General features: G+C 31.7%; 2 protein-coding genes across 2 annotated transcripts; one reads left to right on the top strand and one right to left on the bottom strand.

Annotated features, from left to right (window-relative positions):
• Window positions 1–767: 767 nt before the first annotated feature.
• LOC130804436 (secreted RxLR effector protein 161-like) lies at window positions 768–1630 on the top strand. Its single transcript, XM_057668866.1, has 2 exons — window positions 768–1359; window positions 1500–1630. The coding sequence occupies exons 1-2, from the start codon at window positions 768–770 to the stop codon at window positions 1628–1630; spliced, it is 723 nt and encodes a 240-aa protein (XP_057524849.1).
• Window positions 1631–10682: 9052 nt separating this feature from the next.
• On the bottom strand, window positions 10683–25878 carry LOC130803618 (kinesin-like protein KIN-UA). Its single transcript, XM_057667804.1, has 19 exons — window positions 25344–25878; window positions 23844–23944; window positions 23637–23759; window positions 22857–23042; window positions 22473–22694; window positions 22205–22358; window positions 21316–21465; window positions 21010–21098; window positions 20247–20450; window positions 19140–19286; window positions 15386–15508; window positions 15166–15297; window positions 14291–14423; window positions 14108–14200; window positions 12738–12863; window positions 12525–12650; window positions 11687–11830; window positions 11302–11430; window positions 10683–11212 (listed from the first exon to the last, which is right to left on the bottom strand). Exons 1-19 carry the CDS (start codon window positions 25537–25539, stop codon window positions 11052–11054), a joined length of 2739 nt encoding a protein of 912 aa, XP_057523787.1. The 5' UTR covers window positions 25540–25878; the 3' UTR covers window positions 10683–11051.
• Window positions 25879–26620: the final 742 nt, after the last annotated feature.

Genomic DNA, 26620 nt, shown 5'->3' with positions numbered 1-26620 from the left:
TCTCAGTTCTAATGAGATTTCTACATATTCAGATAATAATTATTCTGAACCACAGTCTTATGAAGAGGCTATTCAGGACCCAAGATGGGTCATAGCTATGGATTCTGAGATTAAACCTCTCAAGAATAACAACACTTGGGAAGCAGTAACACTTCCGAAAGGAAAGAAGACAGTCAAGTGTAAATGGGTTTATAAAATCAAGCTAAAGTCTGATGGTTCTTTGGAAAGATTTAAAGCCAGATTAGTTGCAAAAGGCTATACTCAGAAACATGGTGTTGATTTTGAAGTGACTTTCTCTCCTGTCATTAAAATGCCTACTTTGAGATGTGTTTTGTCTCTTGCTTCTCATAACAACTGGCCTGTATATCAACTTGATATAAACAATGCCTTTCTCCATGGTGATTTAGTTGAGGAAGTTTATATGCAAATGCTTAAGGGAATACCTAATCCAAAGCACAAAGTCTGCAGATTGAGAAAGTCATTATATGGTTTAAAACAAGCATTCAGGCAGTGGTATGCTAAACTGATGTCTGCATTGCAGTCACAAGGTTTTATACAATCTAAATCAGATTATTCATTATTTCTTAAAAGGTGTCAAGGGTATTTGACTATAGCTGCAGTATATGTTGATGATATTGTGCTCACTAGTTCAGATTCTGCTGCTATTTCAGACCTGAAAATGCATCTGCACAATTCTTTCAGTATCAAAGATTTGGGTCATATCCATTACTTTCTAGGTATGGAGGTTACAAATTGTGCTTAGGGTTATGTCTTATCTCAAAAACAAATTTGCAAAAGAATTGTTAGATTTCAGTGGCTTTGACATCAGCACTATCTCACCAACTCCATTACCAATAAATCTGAAGTTATATATTGATCATGGTGATCCAGTTAATGATCCATCACATTATATATCTTTGATTGGTAAACTGAATTTTTTGATAAATACGAGACCAGATATTAGTTATGCAGTTCAAACTCTCAGCCAGTTTATGCAAGATCCTAAAGAACCACATTTACAAGCTTTACAACATGTTTTGCAGTACATCTCAGGTACCATAACAAAAGGTATTCTCTTAAATGTTTCTGAACAGCTTACATTACAAGCCTTTTCTGATGCTGACTGGGCAGCCAGTCCTAATTCTAGGAAGTCTGTCACTGGCTATCTGATTCTCCTAGGGAAATCTCCTATATTATGGAAAAGCAAGAAACAATCTAATGTTTCTAGATCATCCTCTGACTCAGAATACAGAGCAATGGCATCAGCAGCCAGTGAACTTACATGGCTTGTGAGATTATTGGAAGAATTAGGCATTCAAGATCTCAAGCCTGTCACACTTAACTGTGATGTGACAATCAGTCTGCAATATATATAGCAAAGAACCCAGTGTTTCATGACAGAACAAAACACATAGAAGTTGACTGTCACTTCACAAGGGATAAAGTCATGGAGGGCCTTATTCAGCTAACATATTTGCCTACCAAATCTCAACTCGCAGATTTGTTCACCAAATCCATTCCCTCACCACATTTCAAGCATCTTCTCTCCAATCTAGGATTAGTCACAACACCTAATCCTAGTTTGACGGGGGTATTGGGAATACTGCTTCTGCTTCATCATGACCACTAGTTATTCTGTTAGTTAGTTTGTTAGAGGTGTTTTGCCACCTAAGCAAGTTTGTTAACAGTTTGTTAGAACTTAGTTTCTGCTAGAGACCTTATGCCTTATTTAAATAGAAAAACAGTATTGTTGTAAGAAAATATATTATGATTGATAATAAGATTGTTCTATGAGTTTCTTCTTCCTTCTCTCATTCTCTCTGTATCATTCTTTCTACATTCTTTAGTTCTTGATCTACTTAGACCAAAACGATTTTCTATTACTCTATACAACTGTTTTTTCTTTTGATAATTCTGATTTTCAACATTTACACAGCAATATTATTATGCTTTTGAATACAAGTCAAATTTTATTAAGGGTTGTTCTTATCATAAGAAGGGTTCTTATACTGACATTACCAGTATATGTAGTCAATAGTTATTTATTCAATCAACAGATATGATATTCTTATAAAACTAATTTTTATAGCGATAATTACATTTATTGGAAAATATTATAATTTTGATAACGATAATAAAAAACTGCATATTTCTTTTAAAATTTGTATTAATATGTAATTACTTATTAATTAAACTCGTGTATTGTAGCGGTTTCTATACTAGTAAAAGCTATAAAGTAACATCACAAATTCTTGTTTAAGACAATCTTACCGTGAGATAATCTTAAATTATGATATATAATCTGACTAATTGAATTAAGACATCCTATTTCATTTTTAAAATAATCAAATAACATTGTCTAATTATATGATGAATGAAAAAATAATAAAATTTACTCATTATTTTAATCTATTATTCTTACAAGCTTTTCACCGGTTGAATGAAAAAAACTATAAGAATTGTATTTTATCAAATAAGGAAAAAGTAAAAGAATAAATGAATCTGTTCATCTATAATAAATTAATAATTTAATAGTTATTACTATAATAAAAACATGCTTACATCATCCACTTCAAAAATACATATATTTTACCATGAAAATTTTCCTCATTATCATCATTGACTTTTTATAATACAAAAATTAATATATATCCATTAATCTCAAAAATAATAATTGTTACAATTTTTACATACATTTAAAAGACTAATAAATTATTCTAAAAATTTTATTTTCTTATTTCTATAAATTTGTCAAAAAAATTATTAAAATCGTGAATCGAACCGATATTATGGTCTAATTGTTGTTTATATATAATGATAATAGTGGTGACCTCCGTCCCCCTTAATTTAAGTGCTGCAAATTTATTAAATTTATATTTTCCATACACATGAAAAATCCCAACATTTATTATTTAGTCCTTAATTCGTTGGTAGCTTTGTTATTTCTCACATTCACATTAATTATGGTATTGTCGGGGAAAGTATTTTCCAAAGTTGACTTTAATATGCTGGATTCAGCACTTTCATTAAACTAAGCTTAATGTGATAATGATGTATCATCAATTATATTCTTATCATTTATCACACTCACTTAATATTTTATATCCCTTGAGAAATTAAAGTTATTTTCCTGGAAGGTTGGAAGTTAATAAACACCAAATAGTAAACTCATTTCATTATTTTTTATTATACTTATTTGGATCACGAAATGGAAAGATAGATTAGGTGAGAATTGAATTTAGAATTTTTATCCGAAAAATAAAATAATATTTGCATGAACTAATCAGGGTGTTCTAATATGTTAATCCTAGTGGCCAAATTTTAATCAAAGACATGTATCCTTAAAAATATGCATGATCAATGCAAGGTGTTGGACATTTATTAGGAGTACTTTTGTACCTCTTACGATTTGCTATATTTACTTTGATTGATTTTTATGTTTATTGGAGAAAATATATGTCAAAATTTAATTTGTAGAATCGACTAAATAAATTTTTTTTTATCTAACTCAATAATAAAGCACATAAAGCCGTCTTAAATATTTTGAAATTGCAAAAAAATTTACATTCCATCTACATACACAAATTATATATATATATATATATATATATATATATATATATATATATATATATATATATATATATATATATATATATATATATTGCTCATTCTATAAAAAAAATATAATAAAAAGTATGATTATAAATAATAAATAGGAAACACAATGAGTCATATGACCATCAATACATCACAATTGAAAAGATAGAAATTTGAACAAAAATTTTAAAATGCCATAAATAAAATTAGCTAATCACAAATATTGACAATTGGGAAATTGAGATTAAGATAAAGCATAGCATAAAAAAAATCTTGTATAAAATTTAATATATGTGGGCAAAGGACATGGGAACGAACAGATAGATCAAAGGGACTCTGAAAAAAGAAGCCTTTACAAAGAAGTGTATGAAGCAATCGCTTATTGTGCTCTCCTATGGATACCCTTCTTGCACCATGTGGGGCATATTGTATTAATAATAGCTATTTTTGTGAGAGATCGTCTTTCAAAAAGACGACCTCAAAAGAAGAAGTACATATTCTTATCATCTCTTTAATTTGTATTAATTGGGTTATATAACCCATATATCTAATGCGTCCTTTGAAGAGATCGTCTCTGATCACAACAACTTTGGTATTAATAAAAGGCAAAAGCATGCCGTGCTATTGAGTAAAAAGTCCAAGAATTAAAATTTGTTTATATTTATTTAAATATCTTGTAAATTTTTCATATAATTAACAAATTACAATCTTCCCTTATCTTGTAGTATTCATCTAGAATAACTAGTTATTCATATTAGAGTAAGATTTCACGTCAAATAAGTTATCGGACAAAATTAATTTCTAGAGCAAGATGATCCTCAATGGTTAAGATTAGATAATTTTGACATTTTATATTAATTAGATGATTTTGACATTTAATATTAGAATAATCAATAATTAAGATTAAATGATTTTTAACGCGATATATTAAAATAATCAATAATTAAGATTAGATAATTGTAAAATTTGACTATAGAATTAGTGTATGTTTAAATGATCCTATATGGCCAAAATGTTGAATTAGCTTATTACCTCAAATTAATTCTCAAGTTTCGTGGATGGAAGCTACACCTATTTTGTAGGAACTGCATTTTTTCAAAATTCACCTACCCATTTAGACAAAAGAAATGAATTGACTTTTTTCAAAGTATCTGTGCAAGCTGAAGCTGACTTTCTATATTTGTCTTAGTAATTTTATACTCCCTCCTATTTACCTTAGAGTCCCATTTGACTTTTAACGGATTTTAAGAAGAGTCAAAAGTGAGACTCTAAGGGTAGGAAAGAGAATGATATTATGGATTTTTAATGTAAGGGAAGAAAATTAGTATGGGTAATGAAGGGTATAATTGAAAATAGAATAAAGCTACTAAGGGTATAAAAGTCAAAAACCCATACCAAAAATAGAAATGGGACAATTAAGGTGACTTGACCATAAAAAAAAATAGGACACATAAGCTGAATAGGAGGAAGTATTTTTTTTAACAATCTATATTTTTTTTTAATTTTACTTATAAACTAATTCTCTATTCAATTTAACCACTCTTTATACTTTCTTCGTTTCAATTTTCTCACAATATTTGAAATACTTGTACTATTCACTTATCTACCTTAATTTGTAATTAATTATTAATCTATAACTTAAAGCATAGTCAATTGAGATCTTGTTTGATTCGTCTCGATGTAAATATTATTAGTATCAAATTTTTATACATAATTATAGATATTAAGGTTTGATTTAGTGCATTGAACCGCGTAAAAAGCAAATATTGTAAGTATTTTGAAATGGAGAAAGTATTACTTATTTTTTTTTATCTTATTTTTCTTCACTAAATTTTACTTGTATTTCTAAAATTCAAATAAACAAAAACCTTAACTTTTTAAGAATCACGACTTATTTTAATTGTAGGGTAAATAACACTTTTTAAAAAGTTTCAAATTTAATTCATTCGTATATTTCATTCTATTTAGTCTACCATGTAATAAAAGAAAAGAAAAACCTGTAGTTTTTTTTTTCTGTATAATTTTTTTATTCCATGCACGCATGTTCTCAACAAGTTAAGTTTGGTGGCACGTGGTAGTATAGTGAATTTCAATTTCACCTGTCATTTCATCTTTTAAGTTGTTTTGGGGGCTTCATGCACCATCTAAGAATATGGCTTTATTTAGTACTCATAGAACTCATTCATAAACAGATACACCTACTACTGAATATTAATTAAATTAGCGAGTTTTATTATTTGATGAAGTGTGCTTTGTTATTGTCCGCTTAAGATTGAGTTCTTACAATTTTATTTTGGAAAAATTACTTAGAAATGTTTTAACATTTTCATGATACTTTAATAATAGTTTCAACTACTTAACTATAAATAATCCAAATTTTAGAAAATGTTTTTTAATTTTTGGATAAATTATCTACTATAGTAGACTATTCGGTTACTCGAATTTACTTTAGACAAATACCTTTTTAAATTGAGATTTTTCATCATATTTAATCAACAGGTGGAAGTATTATCGAAATATCATGAAAAAATTAAATTATTCTAAATAATTTTTTCTTTTACTTTCATACCTTTTTAAAAGGTTTTATATTAATTTGAAGTTAGTTGACTTATATTTTGGTTCATTCTTTTTTCTTTTTTCAATATAAGACTTGAGATATTCATCCACCTAATATATTAAGAAAAATTGGCTCAAAATAATCCCAACTATCGCTCATTGGCCATAAATAATCCCCACTATAGATCATTTTTAAATAATCCCAACTTTGACCTAAATTTGTTTAAGGCATACACTGCAACTTGGTAACCTAGAATAGCAAGTTACCTCCATCTAAAAGAAAAGAAAAAAATAAATAAATATAGGAAAAAAAAAGTAAAAACACTTCTCCACACCCCAACCCTCCTCCTCCACCACCAACCGGCCACCCCACCATCAACACGGTTGTTCCTGGCGTGACTGGTGGTGGAGAAGGAGGGTTGGGGTGTGAAGAAGTATTTTTTACTTTTTTTTCCTTTATTTATTTTTTTATTTTTTATTTTTTTTAAATGGAGCTAACCTGCTATCCTAGGTTATCAAGTTGTAGTGTATGTCTTAAACAAATTCAGGTTAAAGTTGAAATTATTTAAAAATAATCAATAATAGAGATTATTTATGGCCAATAAGCAATAGTTGGGATTATTTTGAATCAATTTTCCATATATTAACAATTTATGTTTAACTACTTGGTACAAGTAACTCAATATTAATATATGTTTTTTCTCGAACGAGTAAATGATATATTAGAGCTTAAAAAGTATTTAGTTGTTTGTATTTTATATTTAATTATATATCATGAGTTTGTGAAGTTTAAAATTTAATCCAATCCTCCAATTTAATTTTTACTTTACGCTAAACCTCCATCAACGGATTTAGGATTTAGTTGGTGATATTTCAATTCTTTTTCTAATCCCTTTCTTTACTAAATAGGATTTGTCTCTAATTTTGTTAACTTTAATATTTTTGATTAAACGAACTCTTCATCAGACTTAGCAGAATCCTTATGGATAAAAAGACCTAGCTCGAATTGGGGAGATAGGCCCGATAAAAGTTAAACCGATTCGAATGTTATCAAAATAAGTGAATTTTGATTGAGACTTTTAACTTAATTAATTAAATGAGTAGACTCAATTTAATCTGTTTATTAAATGAATTAGATTAAGGTTAACAATTTAAACTTGAAATAAACTTGTATAACTCATTTAATAAAACGAGTTAATAATCAATGTAACTTAAACTTAATTAACTTAAAATTTTTTATTTTTCATAGTAAATACAAAATAAAAAAACTCTTATGCTAAAATTTTATGAACAAAATTTTAAAAAAAAGATGTAATCCATATTGAATATAGAAAACAAAAAAGTTATTAAGATTTTAGTCACTCCATAATTTTGTTTTTGTGATACCTAAAATTTTACTTGGACTTATTAAGGTTTGGTGCCCCCAAAACTCAAAAGATGTAAGCTTTCAACAAATTTGACGTTTGAAGGGTTCCAAGAAAGGGGAGGCAGACAAATCAATGGTTAGACTTTATTTGTTGAAAGCGACTTTTATGGATGATTTTGAGAGAATTAAGCTTGGATTTTTTGAAAAAGTCTCCTAATCCATACTTAACTTGACCCTTTTGGCGACATTAATCAAGGATTAATAATACATTAATAGATTATTGAAGATAATAATGGATTACAATTGTCCTCATTGTGATTACTCAATTCTTATGGTTTAAGCAAATCCCTAACCAATTATTAGAAATTCAATAATTAATACTCCTTTTTAGCTTAGTTGTACTTTTTTTTATACTCTATGGGTCAACTTTTAACTTGTATATTATTCTTAATATATAAAATTAGAAAAATTCATTTAAATATTTGGGTGAATTTTGAATATAATATCTCAGATCAAGTTAATTATAGTTCTTTAGTATATGTATATTTTGACAATCTGATTTTAATTTTTATATACTAGTTGTTTTCTGAGTTGGGTCTCGATTTCAATAAATTGAATTAATTTTGGACATTTCTGGTAAAAACATGCTTGATTCGTCTCGATATAAATTTTATTAATATTAACTTTATAATTTTTAATTATACACGTTTAAAGATGTTTATCATTGAATTAATTATTCACATGTGTAGAAATAAATAGGGCACTTAAGCTGAATAAAAGAGAGTTTTTTTTTCTTGAGTGCAGGCTGATTAGGCTGAAGAAAAGGGATGAGAACAACGAGAATCAAACTTACAATTTTACATAAAAAAATGGTATATGTTTCAATTGAAATAAGACTGGATTATCTAATATTAGGATTATTTTAATAAGCCTAAGCATTAAGCTATAACAGATAGAGGCTGGACCAATAAGATTGGACATAAGTTAAGTCTTGGCCATGTGACATGCACCTACCAAAACCTCGAATCTGTCAATAAATGCTTCTCTCTCTTCTGTGTTTTATCATCTTGAAATTTGGTTAATCACTCTTTTAACTGTTTAGGATAACCAATCACAATCAATCTTAAAGTAGAGATTAACAAGAATTATGACTTTTTAAGCTTAATAATTAAAATTTCAATTAAGGAAAGCGACAAAAAACAGTAGTTACCCATGTGAGATTAGCGATTAATGAGTTGAGAATCATGTTCTATTTGCTTTGTATTCTTCATTGACTAGATGCTAATCCATTTCAGGATCTTCATTCATTAATTATTATTATTATTATCATTATAATAATAATAATAATTACTATTGACTCCAACCACCCATATTCCAACGATATTATTGTTATTCAAGATGGTCTTTTTATTAAATTGATCTAATAATTTGGAATTATGTGTGTAAAGGATATGATATGTGTTTAAGCCTTAGTTTAGGAAATGAATTAGTCGGTTTTTTCCTCTTACATTGATTGATTCAATCTAATCAAAAATTCTCTAGTTAGATTATTAGAAAATAAATTGTCGAAGATTATGAATCTCCAATCTAAAATTACATTTAAATTGGCTCAATTCCTAAACACTTCTAATTCATTTACATTGACTTAATTGTTTAGCTTAATACTTAGATATGTAGGTCTATATAGTTGTGAGAGTAACGGTGATCATGAATTAGATGACGAGTAACGCTTAGTTGTGTGAATAACATTAGCAATGAATTAGAAGTTATTATAGTTTTTTCTATTATTAGCTTTTACAAAATATTTTCTCAAAAGATGCATGGTTATAAAATAAACTTACTTAACCCTTTTATTTTAAGTTAGAAGTGTTTTAATTAAAGATACATTATTAAAAGATAACTAAAAAGCTACTCATTACCCTGGAAATGATGGACGTGTAGAACTAGTGATGAGCGAATGATGATGGTGATTAATTTTGGTGTTGGTTGATGATGGTAGTGCGAGTGCGAGTGCGAGTGCGAATGCGAATGCGAATGCTTGTGTTTAGAGTCATTTATTATTAATTCATGTGCAAAATCTTAAACACCATCTTCTGAAAATTGAAAGAAATTTACAATCTTATATAATTAAAAGAAATTTACAATCTTATATCTTTAATTCAGTTTGAATTTCGATCAAAAATAATTGACAACAAAATAAATTTTTGTCATGAGAATTAAAAAATATAAGTAGGACAGTAAGTAATGACCAAAAATAAAAACGTAGCAAACCTCATATAACGGATAAAAATGAAGAGTACCAAAAGCAAAAGACAAAGAGTATAGGTCTTTGCATATATAATTAGCGACAATAACAATAATTCCTATACATTATTTGTGATGATTTAAAAAGTATATTAAGATGATATTTTAAAAATATATATATTGTGAGAAATCTATTGATATTTCACGTGACTATATTTTATGATACAAATTGATGAAAATTTGTAAATAAAATTTAACACTAAAACTTGAAAATTCTATTTGAAAAAGTACATATAAAAACGCAGATTGATGGCTATTAGAGTGAATAAATATTAGTCAATGCTAGAAAAGGGTCAGTTTCCACTTTTCCAAGTTCTGTGGTAACGAAACCTTCATTCAAGAACTTTTTGCACACTTCTCGGAAAGCACATAGGTAAAGCATTTCATATACTCAATAGACGGTTTTGGCAAGGTCAAGAATCGACCAAGAAGGCAAGAACTAAGAAGATCAATTGTTTGATTCATGGGAGTTAAATTATTCACTTCATCAACTATTTGATCATGAAAAATGTTTTTTTTTTTCTTTCAATTTTCAGCATTGCAACTCTATACTCTATCAATTCAGTAGCAGCAAAATAGGAATTTGTGAGTGAAAAATTCAAAAATAATGGAAAAGCATAACGTAGAAGACAAACATAATCATTTAATAATAATAATTATGGCTCAAAAGAGAACTAAAATGTGCACTCATGTTTTAATCGGTGAAGCTCTAAACAACATGACCTGTAAATTGTAACCAAGCGTGGATCTGGCTGGTTACAGTGAAGTCAAATGATCCTTAACGAGAAGGACCATTTGACAGGCGTGAAAGCAAAGCTGGCTTTTCAACTATAAATATGTCAGAAACATAATACGCTTTTTCCAACTTAACATAGTCACACTTTAATTATATCAGTAAATACAAATTCCTCTTCATTTTATACAATTCAGTTCCATATTACAAAAGCCAGAAGCAAATGCCCAACTCCTTCGATCAGAACACTCGAAAAAAATTGCTTTAATAATAGCTGAAACAAGCTAGTAGCCTCATGGATGTTAAATAATGGTAGCTATATAATTTATTTTCCCGAATAAGAAAAATCACTGATTTTTTAAGGAAATTAACAGCCCAAAATAGAAAATAATGGATGAGAGAATAAACTAAAACCAAAAGGGCAATCCTCCTACCTAAACCCGCTATACAATCCTAAGCTTCAATTCACCAAATATATTTACAAAGCGGAATTCAACAGTCTACATGGAGACGCTTGAGTTCTGCTAGGAAAGTGGGACTAGAGCTGAGTGTACGTCGTGCAAGACTCCTAATATCATCTCGATAACAGTCACGTGATATACGAACCAGTTCCCACAAGGCTCCCCCACTAATCATGTCCTTAGCATTTGCCTCTGAATAAGAGGAATGAAGGAATTTGTAAACAAGATGCATGATGAGGTGAAAAACGGTAGCAAAATTTTGGGTAAGAAAAAATGCATACCATGCTGAGCAAGATGGCAGAGTGCCAGTTCTGTGTGCCTCCTAATTGATGAGGCTTCATTATTAGCATTCTGTACAATCCAAGGGAGTGCACCATCTTCAATCAACAAAGACTTTCCCGTTCTAAATCCTGCAATTAACAGAGATTGTTCATAATAGGATGTTAGAAAAATAACATTTGTCGTGCATTCTCCCCACATTACAAAACATATTCATCAGGCATCGCAATAAAGCTCTTCACACTATCTCAAGCCAAACCTATCCAAATTAATTGTTTTGCTTTCAGGTTAATACATTAATATAGAGTAACCAAAAAAGAGGAGCAATACATAAGAAGGAATGACCGGTAGATATTCAATAGCTACAAGCCTGATATAGATAACTACCTTGAGAAGATGCTCTGGATTCACACTTTGCGAAGTTAGCAATCCCACGAGCAACTTGTGCAAGGATATCAGGGTGTCCAAATCTGACCATTCCCAGCAAAGCCTTGATACCACCTTCACCTCTTAGATTGGCCTGCAGTTTGTCTGGTAGAGACCCAATTAGTAAAACACTGCAAACTCTACAAGTATTACATCTAGCAAACAAATTGCACTCTTCAGCCTAGGTGGGAGCTACATAGTCATTGGGGTAATGGAGTGTTGTTATAAAACACAATGTATGTGATTATAATTGTTAATCTGTTGAAGTTAAGGGGAGCTAATATCACATGTGAATATTTTAAATGCAAACAAAAAGCCAAATACAAATTCAGATATTTTGAACAAACTAGCTTTTAAGAGGATGATCTACAAGCAAGTACATTTAACAACAGTAAATAATCTCCGAAACCACCTAACAAAGAGGTTGTTTCTAAAAGACCTTTGTTACCTTTAGGTGGTTTTGTCGCTTACCCGCGGGTCCCGCCCGCTAACAAAATGGGCGGGTAGCGACAAAAAATTAGGTCAGCAAATACGTGCAGGCTTTTGAATATTTGAGCCCGCAGACAGATTTTTAAGGCATTACACGGTCCACCATCCGCCTAATGAACAGCTCTAGTAGATAACATCATGTGCAACTTCATATATACAAAGTGCACATGATTTTATGAATCATTTTACTATAGTCCATTATGATAAGAAACCAAAGAACTATAAAACTCCGGCCCCATTGAAAAAAGGGACATAAAATTAGTCACTACAGCACTTCAAAATACAAACATTTATCAACTTTAAGGTTTACCATTGCCACAAAGGTTAGCAACTGCTCCAGCAATCATGCGAAGCGTTTGAGGATCCTCTGCATTCGTTGCTGTTGCTGATAGCAAAGCTACACCTCCTTCAGCCATTATCAGCTCTTGGTTGGTTTCTGAAGTGAAAGGCAAGGAGCAGCTATTAAGTAGCATACATTAGGGAAAACTGGATAAATGCAACATAAAAGGATAATTAAAGTCACCATTCATTGCCAAATTTGCAATAGCACCAGCAGCAACTCGATGTATGGTTTCATCATCAGAGGTTCTAAGAAGGTTTAGCAAGGAAGTAAGCCCACCAGCCTCCACAATCTTCTCTTGATTTGTTTCTGCATGATCATGAATGTTCTAATGACAAGGTTTCCTAAAGGTGGAAGTAGGGATTGGGAGAGCAAAAGACATCCAAAAGTAACTTCCTGAACATTAATCACGCCATTAAAGGAATAAAAGTAAACAACTTCAAAGATATGCAATACCATGAACCACAATATCTTCCCACATTCAGGCTCTACAACCATTCTCAATAAAGCAAATAGTTGCTCATGGAAATTTTTATGGATTGCAGCATGCAAAACCAATAGTTTCTACCTAATTATCACTTTACTAATATACTATGGTAAAAGCAAACATATGTCAATACTCCATAGACAAAATCCAGGATTCATTGGTAGTATCTTGTTTATACAATGAAAGATTACAAAAATGCTCCAAAGCTTCTTTGGAGCATTTCTGAGTTGTAATACTCCAACTTTACATATTTGGAGCCGCACCTATGCAGACTGCTGAAAATACACACAGACAAGGCTACCATATCCATACCCAACAAGTGACCTTTCATTAGAAGTTGACAACACGATAAACCACAATATGAAAGAAAAGACAAAGACGGAAGCTTAGGACTGAACTGAAATAAATTTATTATTCAGGGAACAGAAAACAGTCAAATAAGAGTGGTATTAATAATGCATGAATCTAAAAAAATTACAAAAATGAGTTGACAACTAGCCTAGTCATTACAATTAGGGTCTAATTTTCTTATGAAACCAGTTTTATGTTTCTATCATCGAGTATTCTTGATAAAAACTGTATTTATTAATTATGTATGTGAATTGAAAACCCATGTCCAAAATTGGTACAGAATCTTTGTGTCGAAGGTTCTGGGTTATCCCAATCCATTCTCAAGTTTTGAGAACTGCCGATTCAAAAATTCTGTACTCGGATATTCACTCACAGCCAACACCCACATCTGCTGATTCAAAAACCCATGAATCTAGGTAATGTTGAAAATTCAGAAACGGACTACATGATGAGTCCCTACTCCCCATGCATAAGCCTCATAATCTAAATACTCTTCCTAGTTCATATTCGAACTCCAAAAATCACAATGCTTCCCTAGAAATAAGCCTTGCTACAGGCCTTGAAATAATGATAACATCACGTGCCATCACAAGAATTATGTTAGTTTGATCTTCAAGGTAGGAGAAAAAGTGTCATCAATGAGGGTTTTCGGATAAAAAGGATGACAAAGATAAACAACCTTAAGTAGGAAGGTTTATCAAGATGTATTTTTTACCTTCTGCAGCCAAATTTGCAACAACTTTCACAGCATGAATTCTTACATCGGCATCTTCGGCTTCAAGTAATGACAATATCTTCTGCAAACCAACTGGAAGGATAGTGGTTCTTGTTAAACAAAAGAGAAGGGAAAAGCGCATATGACAAACTCAAAAAGGAAAGTCGAGTTAAAGGTTTTTACCCTGTTCAAAGAGTTTCGCTATTGAACTACTATCCTCATTTCCTGCATCATTCATTTGCGGCCGCACTTGAGACACTCGAGTATCAACACCACCATTAACTTTAGATGTCCCATTGTCTAGTCTTCTTCTAGTCTATACAGTAACCAAGATAAATTCATTTAAGGGCTACAAGGTACTTCTCTAAAAATATGATACATTTGCAATGATCGGAACAGGCATTTAACTTATAGACAAACTTCCGAAAGCCATCGGTCAATGTCACTTAAATGCTTAGCAATGATAATAAATTGTGGCCCTGCAACTGCTAGGTCAAGTAGCTAGCTTGCGTAATGAACTAATATACATAAGATAGTTCATGCGATAGAAAAAGAAATGCATTGAGCCATGCCATTTTGTAGAGAAAAGATATATGGCAAACAGAAAACTTTTTCTTCCACATGAAAAAACGAAAATAAATCAAAAATTTGAAAAACATAAACCCAATCATGTCCAATTGTTAATATGACCATACTGTTGATATAATTCCAACTCCACAGTGTATCTGCTCAAAAAGATCAATTGACTCAAAAAGTATATTTGTTTAGTAAGTAAAAAGAATGACACATCATATGGCAAGGAAAAGATAGAAAAAATCTGGATATGATTTAACTAATATATAGATGGGACAAATAATCCCATGTTGGGATTGGAGAAGACACTAAGATAGCAATGTTAAATATCATGATATTTTGCATTGCAAAGAACTATTGTCGTACAACATCTCATTTACAAGGAAAAATTGTTAAAACATAAAAAACTACTCATACTAAGCTTCACTCTATGTTCTTGACATAAGACATAAAAATAATAATAAAGATTGGAAGGTGCATCATACCTCATCTGCTTCAAAGCTTAATTGTAATAATTGCGCTTGCAACATAGCTATCTCTCGTTCAAGTTTCTCTCTTTGATTAACCTCATCCTTCAGCATCTGTTCAAGCTTCAAAATTTCAGAATTTGCTGCTGCCTGCGTATGAAGGATACGGTCAGTTTGAGTCAACATTCAAAGGATTACAAAACAAGGCATCAAAGAGAACATTTACAATAGGAATTACCTCTCGTTTCTTTGACTGCATGAGCTGAACTCTAAGATTGGCTGCTTCCTCTTCAGAAGCTTTCCGAAGATTTGTTTCGTTTTGAATCAATCTTCGTAAGTCAGCTACTTCAGTAGTAGGTGCCTGACACAGAAGTCCAAAAATTTTAGAAGCAATCATTAAACTTCCAAGTACAGAATTGGATCTTGGTACATAGATACGGATCACATATGACCATAATACTACTGCTCTTTAAGGCTCGTTTAACAAATGTTAATTGAAGGTGGTACTAGTAATCAATCTATAAACCATTCTAGAGGGAAAATTCCATGTCCATGTCCATGGTTGACGGTAATGGTTTTATTAACCCCTCCTCCCCTACTCTCTTTTTTGTCCATAACCATCCATTAGAAAATTTATTAATTCTGCTGTTTCATATCCTACAAATAGATTGAGCAACATTCATGCTAAGATTTCATTGGAAATAAAACATTTCAAATATCAATCTCATAAGAAAAGTTAACATACTAAAGAATGAGTCAAATGTAGAAATTGTTTTAATTGAGTTGCGGTTTCCAATGAAATCTGAATTTATTGTCATTTTTCCAATGAAATCTTTACACGTAAATTGTCATTGCTAATTTTACTCATGCCTTAGCTTGTGGAATAGGATTGAAAAGCCATCACATATTTTTAAAGGTAATAATGAGAGAAAACGGGTAAACAGATGTTTAGGATACAGTTCCGTACAATGTACATTTTGATGATACCGTCTTTATAAGAATGCTATCTCTGAAGCGACAAGGAGAGAGAGATATGTTAGAGGAATAGGTGGGACACATAAATTGAAAAATAAAGGTACATTACAGTACATTACATCAATGCCACTAAGTGGCGCCGAACTAGGGTGAGGTTTAAGGGGTCAGATGTATGCTACCTCACCCTTGTTAGTGAAAATAACGGTAAAATGGAGAAGAAGTACGAGAAAAAGGGTAATTTACAAAGTGGACAAACAAAACAAATAGATAAAAACGTAAGGAGGACCAACAAAATGAAATGAAGGGAGTAAAAATTAGATCTTTACCATTACCACCATTTATTATTGGCCCCAAAATGGGAAATCAAAGCTCCACATAAACAAAGAAATCATTTTATGTTTTTTGAAAATAATTTCTTTGTTAGGGTTATCACTAACAAGGATAATTTTGCGTACATGCAAAACCCCTCAAATCCCACTCTAGGTGGGAGCCACTTAATGGCATTGTGCTAATGTGATGTAATGTGGGGCAGCAAATGGAAAATTAGAAAATAAACTAAAACAGCCTAGGAAATGGATGAGAAAACAAATTAGTCAGCTCCATAATAAGTGCAAGAACTGCAAGAAAACAAACATAAAAAGTTTTCCAAAGTATATTGTACTATGATTTACAAAATTCATTAGTTGTTTAAAATTATATTGCTTTGCACGTGCAAAGTAATTTGACATGTCACATAACAAAATTTTATAACTAAAGGCCATGGAAAAAACCATGGTCGCTGATACGTTTGTAGAAACAGTTGCGGTGTCACCGATAAGAGTAATAACGCGAATTGTGGCCTATGCATTGTGAATTTCTAAAAAAATAATTACGGGAGTTTTTAACTTATAATTGCATTTTTGTTGTTGAACTACTATTATTATGCCATAACATGCCCATGGCTATTCTAATTGGACTATCTGAGGTATTTTAGTGTATAATTTATTAAATTATTCGTTAATTATTCTTTTTAACAACTAACTATTAAAAAACTATAATTTAAGTGATCTTAACAACTAAAATTAAAGGGTATTAATGACATGGTTTATAATGTTATGACGAAATAATGAGCGTTACACGTTACGTAACGATCAATGCTACGTTTGGACCGTGAAAATTCATGCACCGTTATATAATAGGATTTAACGTCACGACAACTCTCAAATAGAGCGTCACGTAACCTAACAAGGGAGTTTCTTTTCCATTCAGTTAAAGCTCCCTAAAATAATACGAGAGGAATAACAAAAATAGATGCCTCATGTCCTCCTTCCAAATCACATCAAGTAGCAGCATAGCTCATCTTGAATCTTGATTGGCATTAGATAATATCAAGTATTCACATGCGTTTGCATTCGTCAAAGAGCTATAGTTTTCTGAACTTTTAAGTCCCAACTCACGGTATCAACAATTACTAGAGAAACTATGATGTCCTATTGTGCCCTAGTTCATCCACTTAAGAATCACAATGTCACTAAGAGCACCCATTATGACCCATAAACATCAAAAACCTAGTATCGTTAGACATATTATCAGGATATATTTATGATCTAGACATCATACTAATGACTTAAAACTCAAAAATCCACAATAAGGTCAAATGGACTGGAGAGGATCTACAACTTAAAAGTCCAGAACTTCAACCTCATAAAATATTCCCTCCTATTCTTTTCATTTGTCCCATTCTCATTTCACACAATCTATCAATCACTCTTAGTTTGTATTTTATTATTGATATTTCACTTAAAACACAGTCAAGTGAGATCTTGTTTGATTCGTCTCATTTTAATCTTTATTAATATCAATTTTTTATAATTTTTGATTTAATTATCCACAATTAAAGATATCAAGGTTTGAGTCTCTAAATACCACATTAATTAGTGGCGGATCTACGTTTTCACTTAGGGTAGCACGTGTTACCCTTGCAAAACCAAAAAAAATTGAGTTCTTTCTCCTTTCTCATTCACTCTTCCTTATTCACTCCTTAACCTTTTCAGTTCTTCTTTGTCAACACTATGTTTAAGACCTTGAGGACTTGGCATGGATGTAGGTCAATCACTATGTTTCTCTTCTACTTTTGGTTTATGTCCTTTAGTCCTTCACCCTTCTATCAATTCTTCTACTTTTGGTTTAGGTCCTTCACGCCTTTTCCCACCCCATCATGGACTCATGTTTGTGAGAGAGAAGGTTGAATTATTACAATGTATCCACTAATTTTTAGTGAGTGATTGTTTTGTAATAAAGGAAACCAGTCAACTGAATATTAATTGATGGATATAATTTATAGAGTTTTTGATCATTTAATGGCCCCTTTATTTTCGAGGAAGATGAAGCCATCATTAGGAACAATTGTCTTCTAACAAGAAAAAATTGTAGTTTATGATCCTAATTATTAACCATTTAATGGGTCGTTAATAACTTAATGGGTTAGAATGTGTAAACCGTCTCATTTGAGAATTTGTTAAATTTATTTGATATACTTTTTTGATATAAATGCTAATAGATCAAATTCTTAATTATTGTTCTTGTGTGTGACTTGTGAGTAATATATACATAATACATAAGTTAATGTTACAAAACAAAATAATGTTGAATATTTTGCAAAATTTTCTTAATATTTTATTTACATATTGGTGCTATCGGTGACTTTGTATCCTAAATCCGCCAATGACATCAATTTTATACGCCGTTAAATGGACATTGGCATAGGCGAACTAGGACCATATACAAGCCAAAAGCGCCCTAAAAACAATTGACAATTGAATCTCTTAAAAGCTTATGAATCGATATATATTTTCTCTTCCAAAATGTGAGATGGCTCTTGATGTAGGTTGTTAATGGGATCTTAACATTATAAATATAACTCATATAAATTGGAAAAGAAAATATCCCAGTTAACTTTATATATTAGGGGGCGGGGGAAGAAAATAGAGCAGTGGAAAATATTTGCTCGGTGCATAGTCATTAGTAAAAACCATTACCTCTCTTGTGGGCGATTTATTTAACAAAGCATCTTTACCACCAGATGTACTAGCTTCATTACTTTGCTTTCGCTGATTGGTCGCCCATTGCTCCTCAAGCTTTTTTACTGCTTCCATGTAATCTTTCTGATATTTATGTCTTTCTTTCTAGAAAAAGACACCGCAATCAACAACTAAATTTTGAAGCAAAACATTTGAACATTAAATGAAAATCCTTAAATTAGATAGGAACACTTCTAAAACAATCAACAATTGTTTCAGAATTGTAGACAATTTACACCACATCCAAAGTACCCCATAACAAAAAGAAACAGATAGAGAAAGATCAGACATAATGTGGATTCCCAGAATATTTTGGATGATAAAACAGAAAAGAAAAATTTACAGATTAGGGTGATCCTGTAAGGAATAGTGAGATGGTTGGCTGTTCCTCGGAACAGAACTGGGAGCAGTTTGGACTCCCTTCTCCCCTCTTTCTCCCCTCACAAAGTTTCTGCAGTTCCCACCCCAATATATATATATAAAGAAATATTTCTGTCAATAAAGAAACAAAGTCATACATCCATGGGACGAGGAATCCGAATAACAAATAGAAACAACTACAATATCACATTTCAATTACTTCTACATAAATCATTTAGAGAGAAATAATGAAACAATCCAATAATAACCAATTCTAACCACATTCCCTTACCCCAATGCCGGTAAATGGCTCTCATCTAGGCTTCCACCCAGTTTGGCTTTGAGATTGTCCCATGTACGCGACTTTAGCATTGTAAATAATATAGTTGTTTATAATTCATTGCAAACATCATTTGCATCTTCATGTGTATGAGAATCACACACGAGTTGACGAGTCCATTTAACAGTTCATTATAACTCAAAACTAAAAAAACTGTAATTTTGTAATCAATGATATTTTCATTCTTATATTTCTTATATTTAACAGTTCATTATATTTAACAGTTCATTATAACAGTTCATTATAACAGTTCATTTGCAATCAATGATATTTTCATTCTTATATTTCTTAAATAGTCTTGCAGTCTCATATAGCAGTTATAATCAAAAATTGTTAGCATGTGATGTATACAGTGGAATAAATACCTCCAATGCATCAGCATACTTTCTTTCAGCCTCAGATACACGATCTTGTGCTTCCTTGTCCATCTTATCAATCCTAACTTGAAAAGCCTGTTGTAGCCTTTCACTTTCTGCCATTAGTTTGTCAAGTTGTATGTCAAGCTTTCTTGATAAACTTTTGTAATCAAATTCTTCCTTTATTTTCAACATGTTTTCCACCTTCATAGCCTGTATAGTATACATTTTCATGTGTTAATCAAGACATATAGACTAAAAGTCATTATTACAATACAAGAAATGATGCTTAGATGAACCAAACCAATTCACTGGCCCCAAAGCAAACTTATATTTGACATACCACCTCGCTAAATATGTATTCTTACCTTCTTACTAACTTTCCTCCACTAACATTCCATTGGACAAAGGAAGAGGCACGAGAACAAAAGAGGTGTATATTAAAGACCATAGGACAACTAAAAAGCGGGATTTTGGTCAATCAATTAAAATTTGCATTGCTCCACTACCATTAAGTAACTCCCACCTAGGCTTTAACCTAGGCAGGTTTAGACTTGTATGCAACCTTACCCTTTAATAACAAAGAGGTTGCTTTAATTGACCGTTGAAAGCAATTATCATTTACATATTAGATGCGCATAATTTAATAAGTTATTTTACTGTAGTCCATAAAAAACTGAAAACAAACTAGATTTTGGATCCATTGATAGTGGAGAAATTCAAGGTCGGCAGATGCTAACCACAAAGATATACCAAAAAGTTTTCTACTGACCCTTTGTCCAAACATTATGGTGCTTGCTGTTTCAGCTCGATGGCGCGGAGAAGGTCCAATTGTAATAACTAATGATGTTCTTGCAGATCCTACAGCAAAGAAACAATTTCAGAAAACCTGATCTACTTCATTTTACAAAGGAAACTAATATATATTTATTATCTTAATCTCTTGTGGAGCACAATTATGTCCAAAATAAACTAACTGACATCTTTGACACAGTATGTCAGCAATTGACGCAATTTAAATTAAATTTTGAAACGAATGAAATGTAACCAATAAACAAAAAATAAAGACACAGCTGACCTCCAAATGAATCTCGAAGCAATCGAGTAAGTTTTGAATCGCGAACTGGAACATGTGCACTATTTTCTGCAAGAGCATTAATGCACTTTCCAAGAGCACTTAAAGAGAGATTAATGGATTTAGCTTCCTCTAGGGTATGTCCATCACTTCCTGAAAAATTTGATGCAAGAAAAGCTCAAGGGGTCTAAAAATTTGAGTGAGAGGATAATCAGCCCTGTAGAGCCAAAAACTTTCAAAAGTGAAGCATTACACCCATAGAGTAAAAACAAGGCCGCATCGCATTGCATCGGTCGTGTTGTAAGGGTTTTAAAAATAAACGAATCGATTTTTCCTGCGTTGTAAAGGTATAAAAAACCGTGTTTTGGGCCGCATCAAGGGATATCTTATGGTTTCAACTGATATTTAGACGATATGATAACCGCATCACTCTCATTACCTCATCACCGTTTCGTTACCGTGATCATGACCGTTACCGCGTTTTTACACTATGATTACACCATAAGGTTTCTAAAGAGTGATACATTATAATTATAACACTTCATATTTGGAACCTGAACAGAGTTGCTCAATGAGATAAGCTAGCGACACCAGATCTTACAGAAGATTGTGATTTTAAACACAAAAACTCACAGTAAGGTACAGAAGCTTTGGCAATAGTGCATAACCGTAAGGCCATAAATCATCAGACATAATTGTTGTCTAGAGAAGATTCAGTACCACCTTTTTACAATTAGCCAATAAAGATGTGCGCGCAAAAGGACCAAAAGGCTAGACATATATGGACACAAAGTGAATATTTGTATAGGTTTAATAGCCCTCCTGAGTTGTGTACTGGAAAGATTGAACTACAAAAAAGAAATCTCACAAATTAAGTAACCTAGGTAAGCACCTGACTTATCAATACGCTCAGAGCCTGCAAGGTCAACTACTACAAGTTTTCCCTTGCGCACAACTGGAGGTTTAAGAGTTTTAACATGAGGGCTACTTCCATTTTCACTTGATACTGCTGCATCCTTATCCTTGACAGACCTCCTTAATTGTACCTACATGATTGAGCAAATAATATTATCAGTAATCACAAACCAACCAGCTAAAAGATCTTGCTGCGTTACAAGATAGTTGTTATATAGATAGAGAGAGGAGAGCAATGATACTACCATCAAGACAGCATGACTACGAGAAGATTCTGTATTCAACTTGGTATTTGCAGCAAAACGGTGTGCTTCCCCCAATCTAAGCAGCTCAAGAAAACTTTTTTGATCCTTGATTTCAACACAACTAGCACCAGGCAGAGACACATCACCAGATTTTGAGTCTTCCATGATGGAGATGTTATCATTACTAGGATCCAGTAGATCTTGTATTGTCTCCATGTACAACTACAAATAGTAGGAAAAATTGAAAAATGCCAAATCTTTGTTTCAGAACTTTTGATACAAATCAAACTTCTAGGGAACAAAAATGAAGCTTCACTTGAATAAAACATTGAATTATGCATGACTACTTGAGAGATCCTCGCATAGTTTTAAGAGATCAGAGACCTGAAAATAGGAGATCAACACAGAATCAGTCTCCTGGCGAATACTGGCTAAGATATCCTCCATTGCTCGCACCATAATCCCACGACCTGCAGTGTCTTCCTCTCCGAGTTGTCCTAGTGTGTAGGTTTTGCCAGTACCAGTTTGTCCATAAGCCATAATTGTACCATTATAACCATCCAAAACACTCTGCGACAAACGGTAGCACATAATAATTTGAATCATGAAGTCCTTTGGATAAAGATATCCATAGCCAATACAAGTTACAACACACATACACGAGGACTTCGGTAGGGCTTAGCTCTTAATTACCTTGTATTCACATCTTATTCAAATGGCCAACAGCATACATAACAATTATAGATATTTTAAGTTCTGAATAGAATCTATCACTGAATTTTCACAGACAGGAAAAAGTAAAAGGAAAAAATGAGTTCAGCACTCAATTCAGGTTACTAAATTTGCCACTAGCATTTGGAGATAACAGTCGCAAAACAGTTTATTTCTGTTGGAGCATTTATACCATTAATGAACTTTTGTTTCACAAATTGGAAATATATATATCAACATATGTTGTGGAATACTAGTATAATTTATATATGTATTTTCACCAAGCTATAACTAAGGCCTTGTGGTTAACATGATATCAATTATAACGCATATGTGGAAGTGAAATCCAGTCTCTGGTGATTTTTTATCATCCATTTGTATTAATAGTTTCAGTAATGAAGACAAAAACAAAATGCTATGTGGAAGGTAAGTTTAGATAAAAAGGATGCATACCTCAACAACAGGTTTGGCCACCACCTCATAAACACGCTTTTGAGATGCAAACTCGGTCAAAATCTCATCAAACTCATAAGTATCTGAATCCCAGTTGTTTTTACGAAGCTTCAATCTTTTCATCTGTGGTAAATACACCAGTTTAGTAACGATGAAAGGTCTTTACAGGACAGTTGACAAACGTTATTTCCAGAAAGGCAATAAAACCTCTGGTTGTAGCTCCACGCAATCTGCAAAATCAGCATCCGCAACCAACTCCTCTGCATTCCTAGGCCGTAACCTCACAGCAACTCGTACTCTTCCCAAAACTACCCAAACGCAAAAAAAATTAAAAGCAGTAATATTTCAGATTTATTTAGACTAAATGAGACTTTCTTTCAACGGAACCACCTCAACTCCAAACATTTGTGGCTAATGCATACACAGTTATCCGGGCAAGACTATCTGCAGTACATTTCCTAAGTAATGCATTTTCACTCATTAGCATAGATACATATTTCTCCATTTATTTACATTATTGCTCGAGACAATTACCTAGACCTAGAGATTTGTGCGTAAGAGGTTATATCCGACGATTTTTCTTTTCTATTTTCCCTAAGGAGGAATAAGTTTTTGGCACTGGAGACACATTAACATGACATCCACTTTGCACATTCGACCCAATGTACACAATCCATTTCTACTTCTTCGACTATAATTTTTGTACAAAATGTTCTATGTAGAAATGACAAGACATAAGGGTGGCTATCTATCAGTCAATCCTTGCATTAAAGCTATATTGTTTCATAACAACTTAATACAAAACCAAAAGAAGAATTGAAAAAAGACAACAGCTGTCATTTGTCATGTCATGTAAAAGTTCTTGTTGCAATTATAGTTTAAGAGCATAACATGACTATAATTCTTCGTCTAGATCCAATAATCAGGCCTTCACCCTCGGATGCCTGATTATCATGTTATAAAAACAGATAAATTGGTCCCATACTATACTGTAGTCCACCACAGCCATTTGATATTGGTCCTCAAGTTCAAGTAACTAGGTATCTTTCTTTATAGTCCCAATCTCACATAATCAATACTTTTATAAACAAGCCAAACAAAGTAAAGCACTAGATGTTAAAATTATACGTTAGACGAAGCTGCAACCTACTTTAATCCATAAATTTCAAATCAAAATCAAGGTTGAATACAACAACATAAAAATTCAAATAGAAAAATGAATACGATCCAATTTTAATCAATTTGATGATTTCATCAATTGAATTTTGATCATCCAAATGAAAATCGACAAATCGTAATAATTGAGAACATGGAATGCTTCGTGATAAAATAAATGCAAAGGAAAATAAAACAAAAAGTCTTCAAAACTCGTAAATAAAAGAATATATAATGAATTCTTCAACTAAATAATATCAATTATAGTCATAATTTAGTCTCTTATATCAATAATTGAAGTAATAATTATATAATCCTAACAAAAATTGAAGAAAAAACATTTTTTTTTTTTGTTTCAAAAGTGAAAAATGGAGCTGAATTTCCAACTAATTTCAATGATTTCCACTAAATACAAGTTTCTTATTCAAAACTGAACGCAGAAGAAAGCATAAACATATTTAAAAAAAACAAAAATTAAAAATTAAAAATTAAAAATAAAACAGAAAACAGAAAACGCAATGTATGATGAAATTAAAACGAAGAAATACTAACCAGCATCATCTTTTTTAGCGGATGAGAGAGAAGCCGGAGAGCTACGGCGAAGAGAAGCAGTAGAAGAAGATAACGACTTAGACTTCAAAGAAGAAGAAGAAAGAGATGACCTAGGGTTTGAATTCATGGAAGATGCTAAACTCTTGATAGAATTTTTAGCAGTTCCATTTCTCCAAGTTCCAGAACTATTCGCCATTATTGAAGCTTGAACTAAAGCTTTGAACAGAGAAAGATGAATGAAATAATTAGGTTAAACGATCAATGCTTTTTTGAGGAAATGATGAAATCACTTTTCGGGAAAAGTGAAACTTTGGGAATTCAAATTCAAGAAGAGAGAAGAAAAGAGAGAGTGGTGGAGGTGAAGTAATGGAGAAATGGAGAAATGGAGGGAGAAATGGGAGAGAGAAAGAAAGGTAGTGGACCAAATCGTGTCCCCGGACCCGGAGTGGGAGAGGAAAGTGTTTTTGTGGAGATGATTTTTGAGTAGGAAAGCGTGATCATTTTTGACGAAATTTTTGGGGGGTTTTGCTCTAATTGCTACTTTAAGTTAACTTATCATGTGTTTTTAAGATTAGATCCTTATTATGTCGTATTATTGCATCAAAATGAAATTTAGGATATTTTTATTTTGTTAATTAATGTCCGTGTTAATGTGTCACCCTCTTTTCTCTTCTACATAGCTTATAATAGTTCGAATTTATATATTTCAACAAGATTAGAGGATCTTTAAAACTGAGGATTTGAAATTTATTCAATCTTGTAATCAAACTTAATTTGATTCGATTTTAAAAATGATTTATAATTATGTAAAATACAATATGGACATTAAACTCGATTTCAATCGACACGAAACATCTAACCTGAAATCAACGTAATGACTCGAATAAACGCCTCTAAAGAAGATCATATCACAAGCACTCTTACATACATATATTATGATCTGAGCAACATTTTTTTCAAATTTAATCAAAAGAAAATATATTTGTAAAATTAAGATAAACATATATATATAATTACAAGTAAAAAAAATATGATACCAAACTTAATCTATTCAGGCATTTTATGTTTTTTAATAGAAAAAAGATTTTAAAATTTTCAATTTACTAGTGTTAATTCTAAAAATCCCTACTTTAAGTTATTTTAAAATCTCAGCATTGGTGCCTAGAAGTTTTTGTTTTTAAAGGATTGGTTATTATGTAGGTGAATTGATATAAGTAGTCAACATATATTTTCATTTTGCTTAATTATACCTGTATGATGCACGATTTTTTTAAAAT

This window comes from Amaranthus tricolor, chromosome 17, assembly GCF_026212465.1.
Source record: "Amaranthus tricolor cultivar Red isolate AtriRed21 chromosome 17, ASM2621246v1, whole genome shotgun sequence".
In the NCBI taxonomy this organism is placed as follows: domain Eukaryota; kingdom Viridiplantae; phylum Streptophyta; class Magnoliopsida; order Caryophyllales; family Amaranthaceae; genus Amaranthus; species Amaranthus tricolor.
Note: the sequence above shows the minus strand (reverse complement) of the source record. Positions and strands in the feature narration are given on the sequence as shown.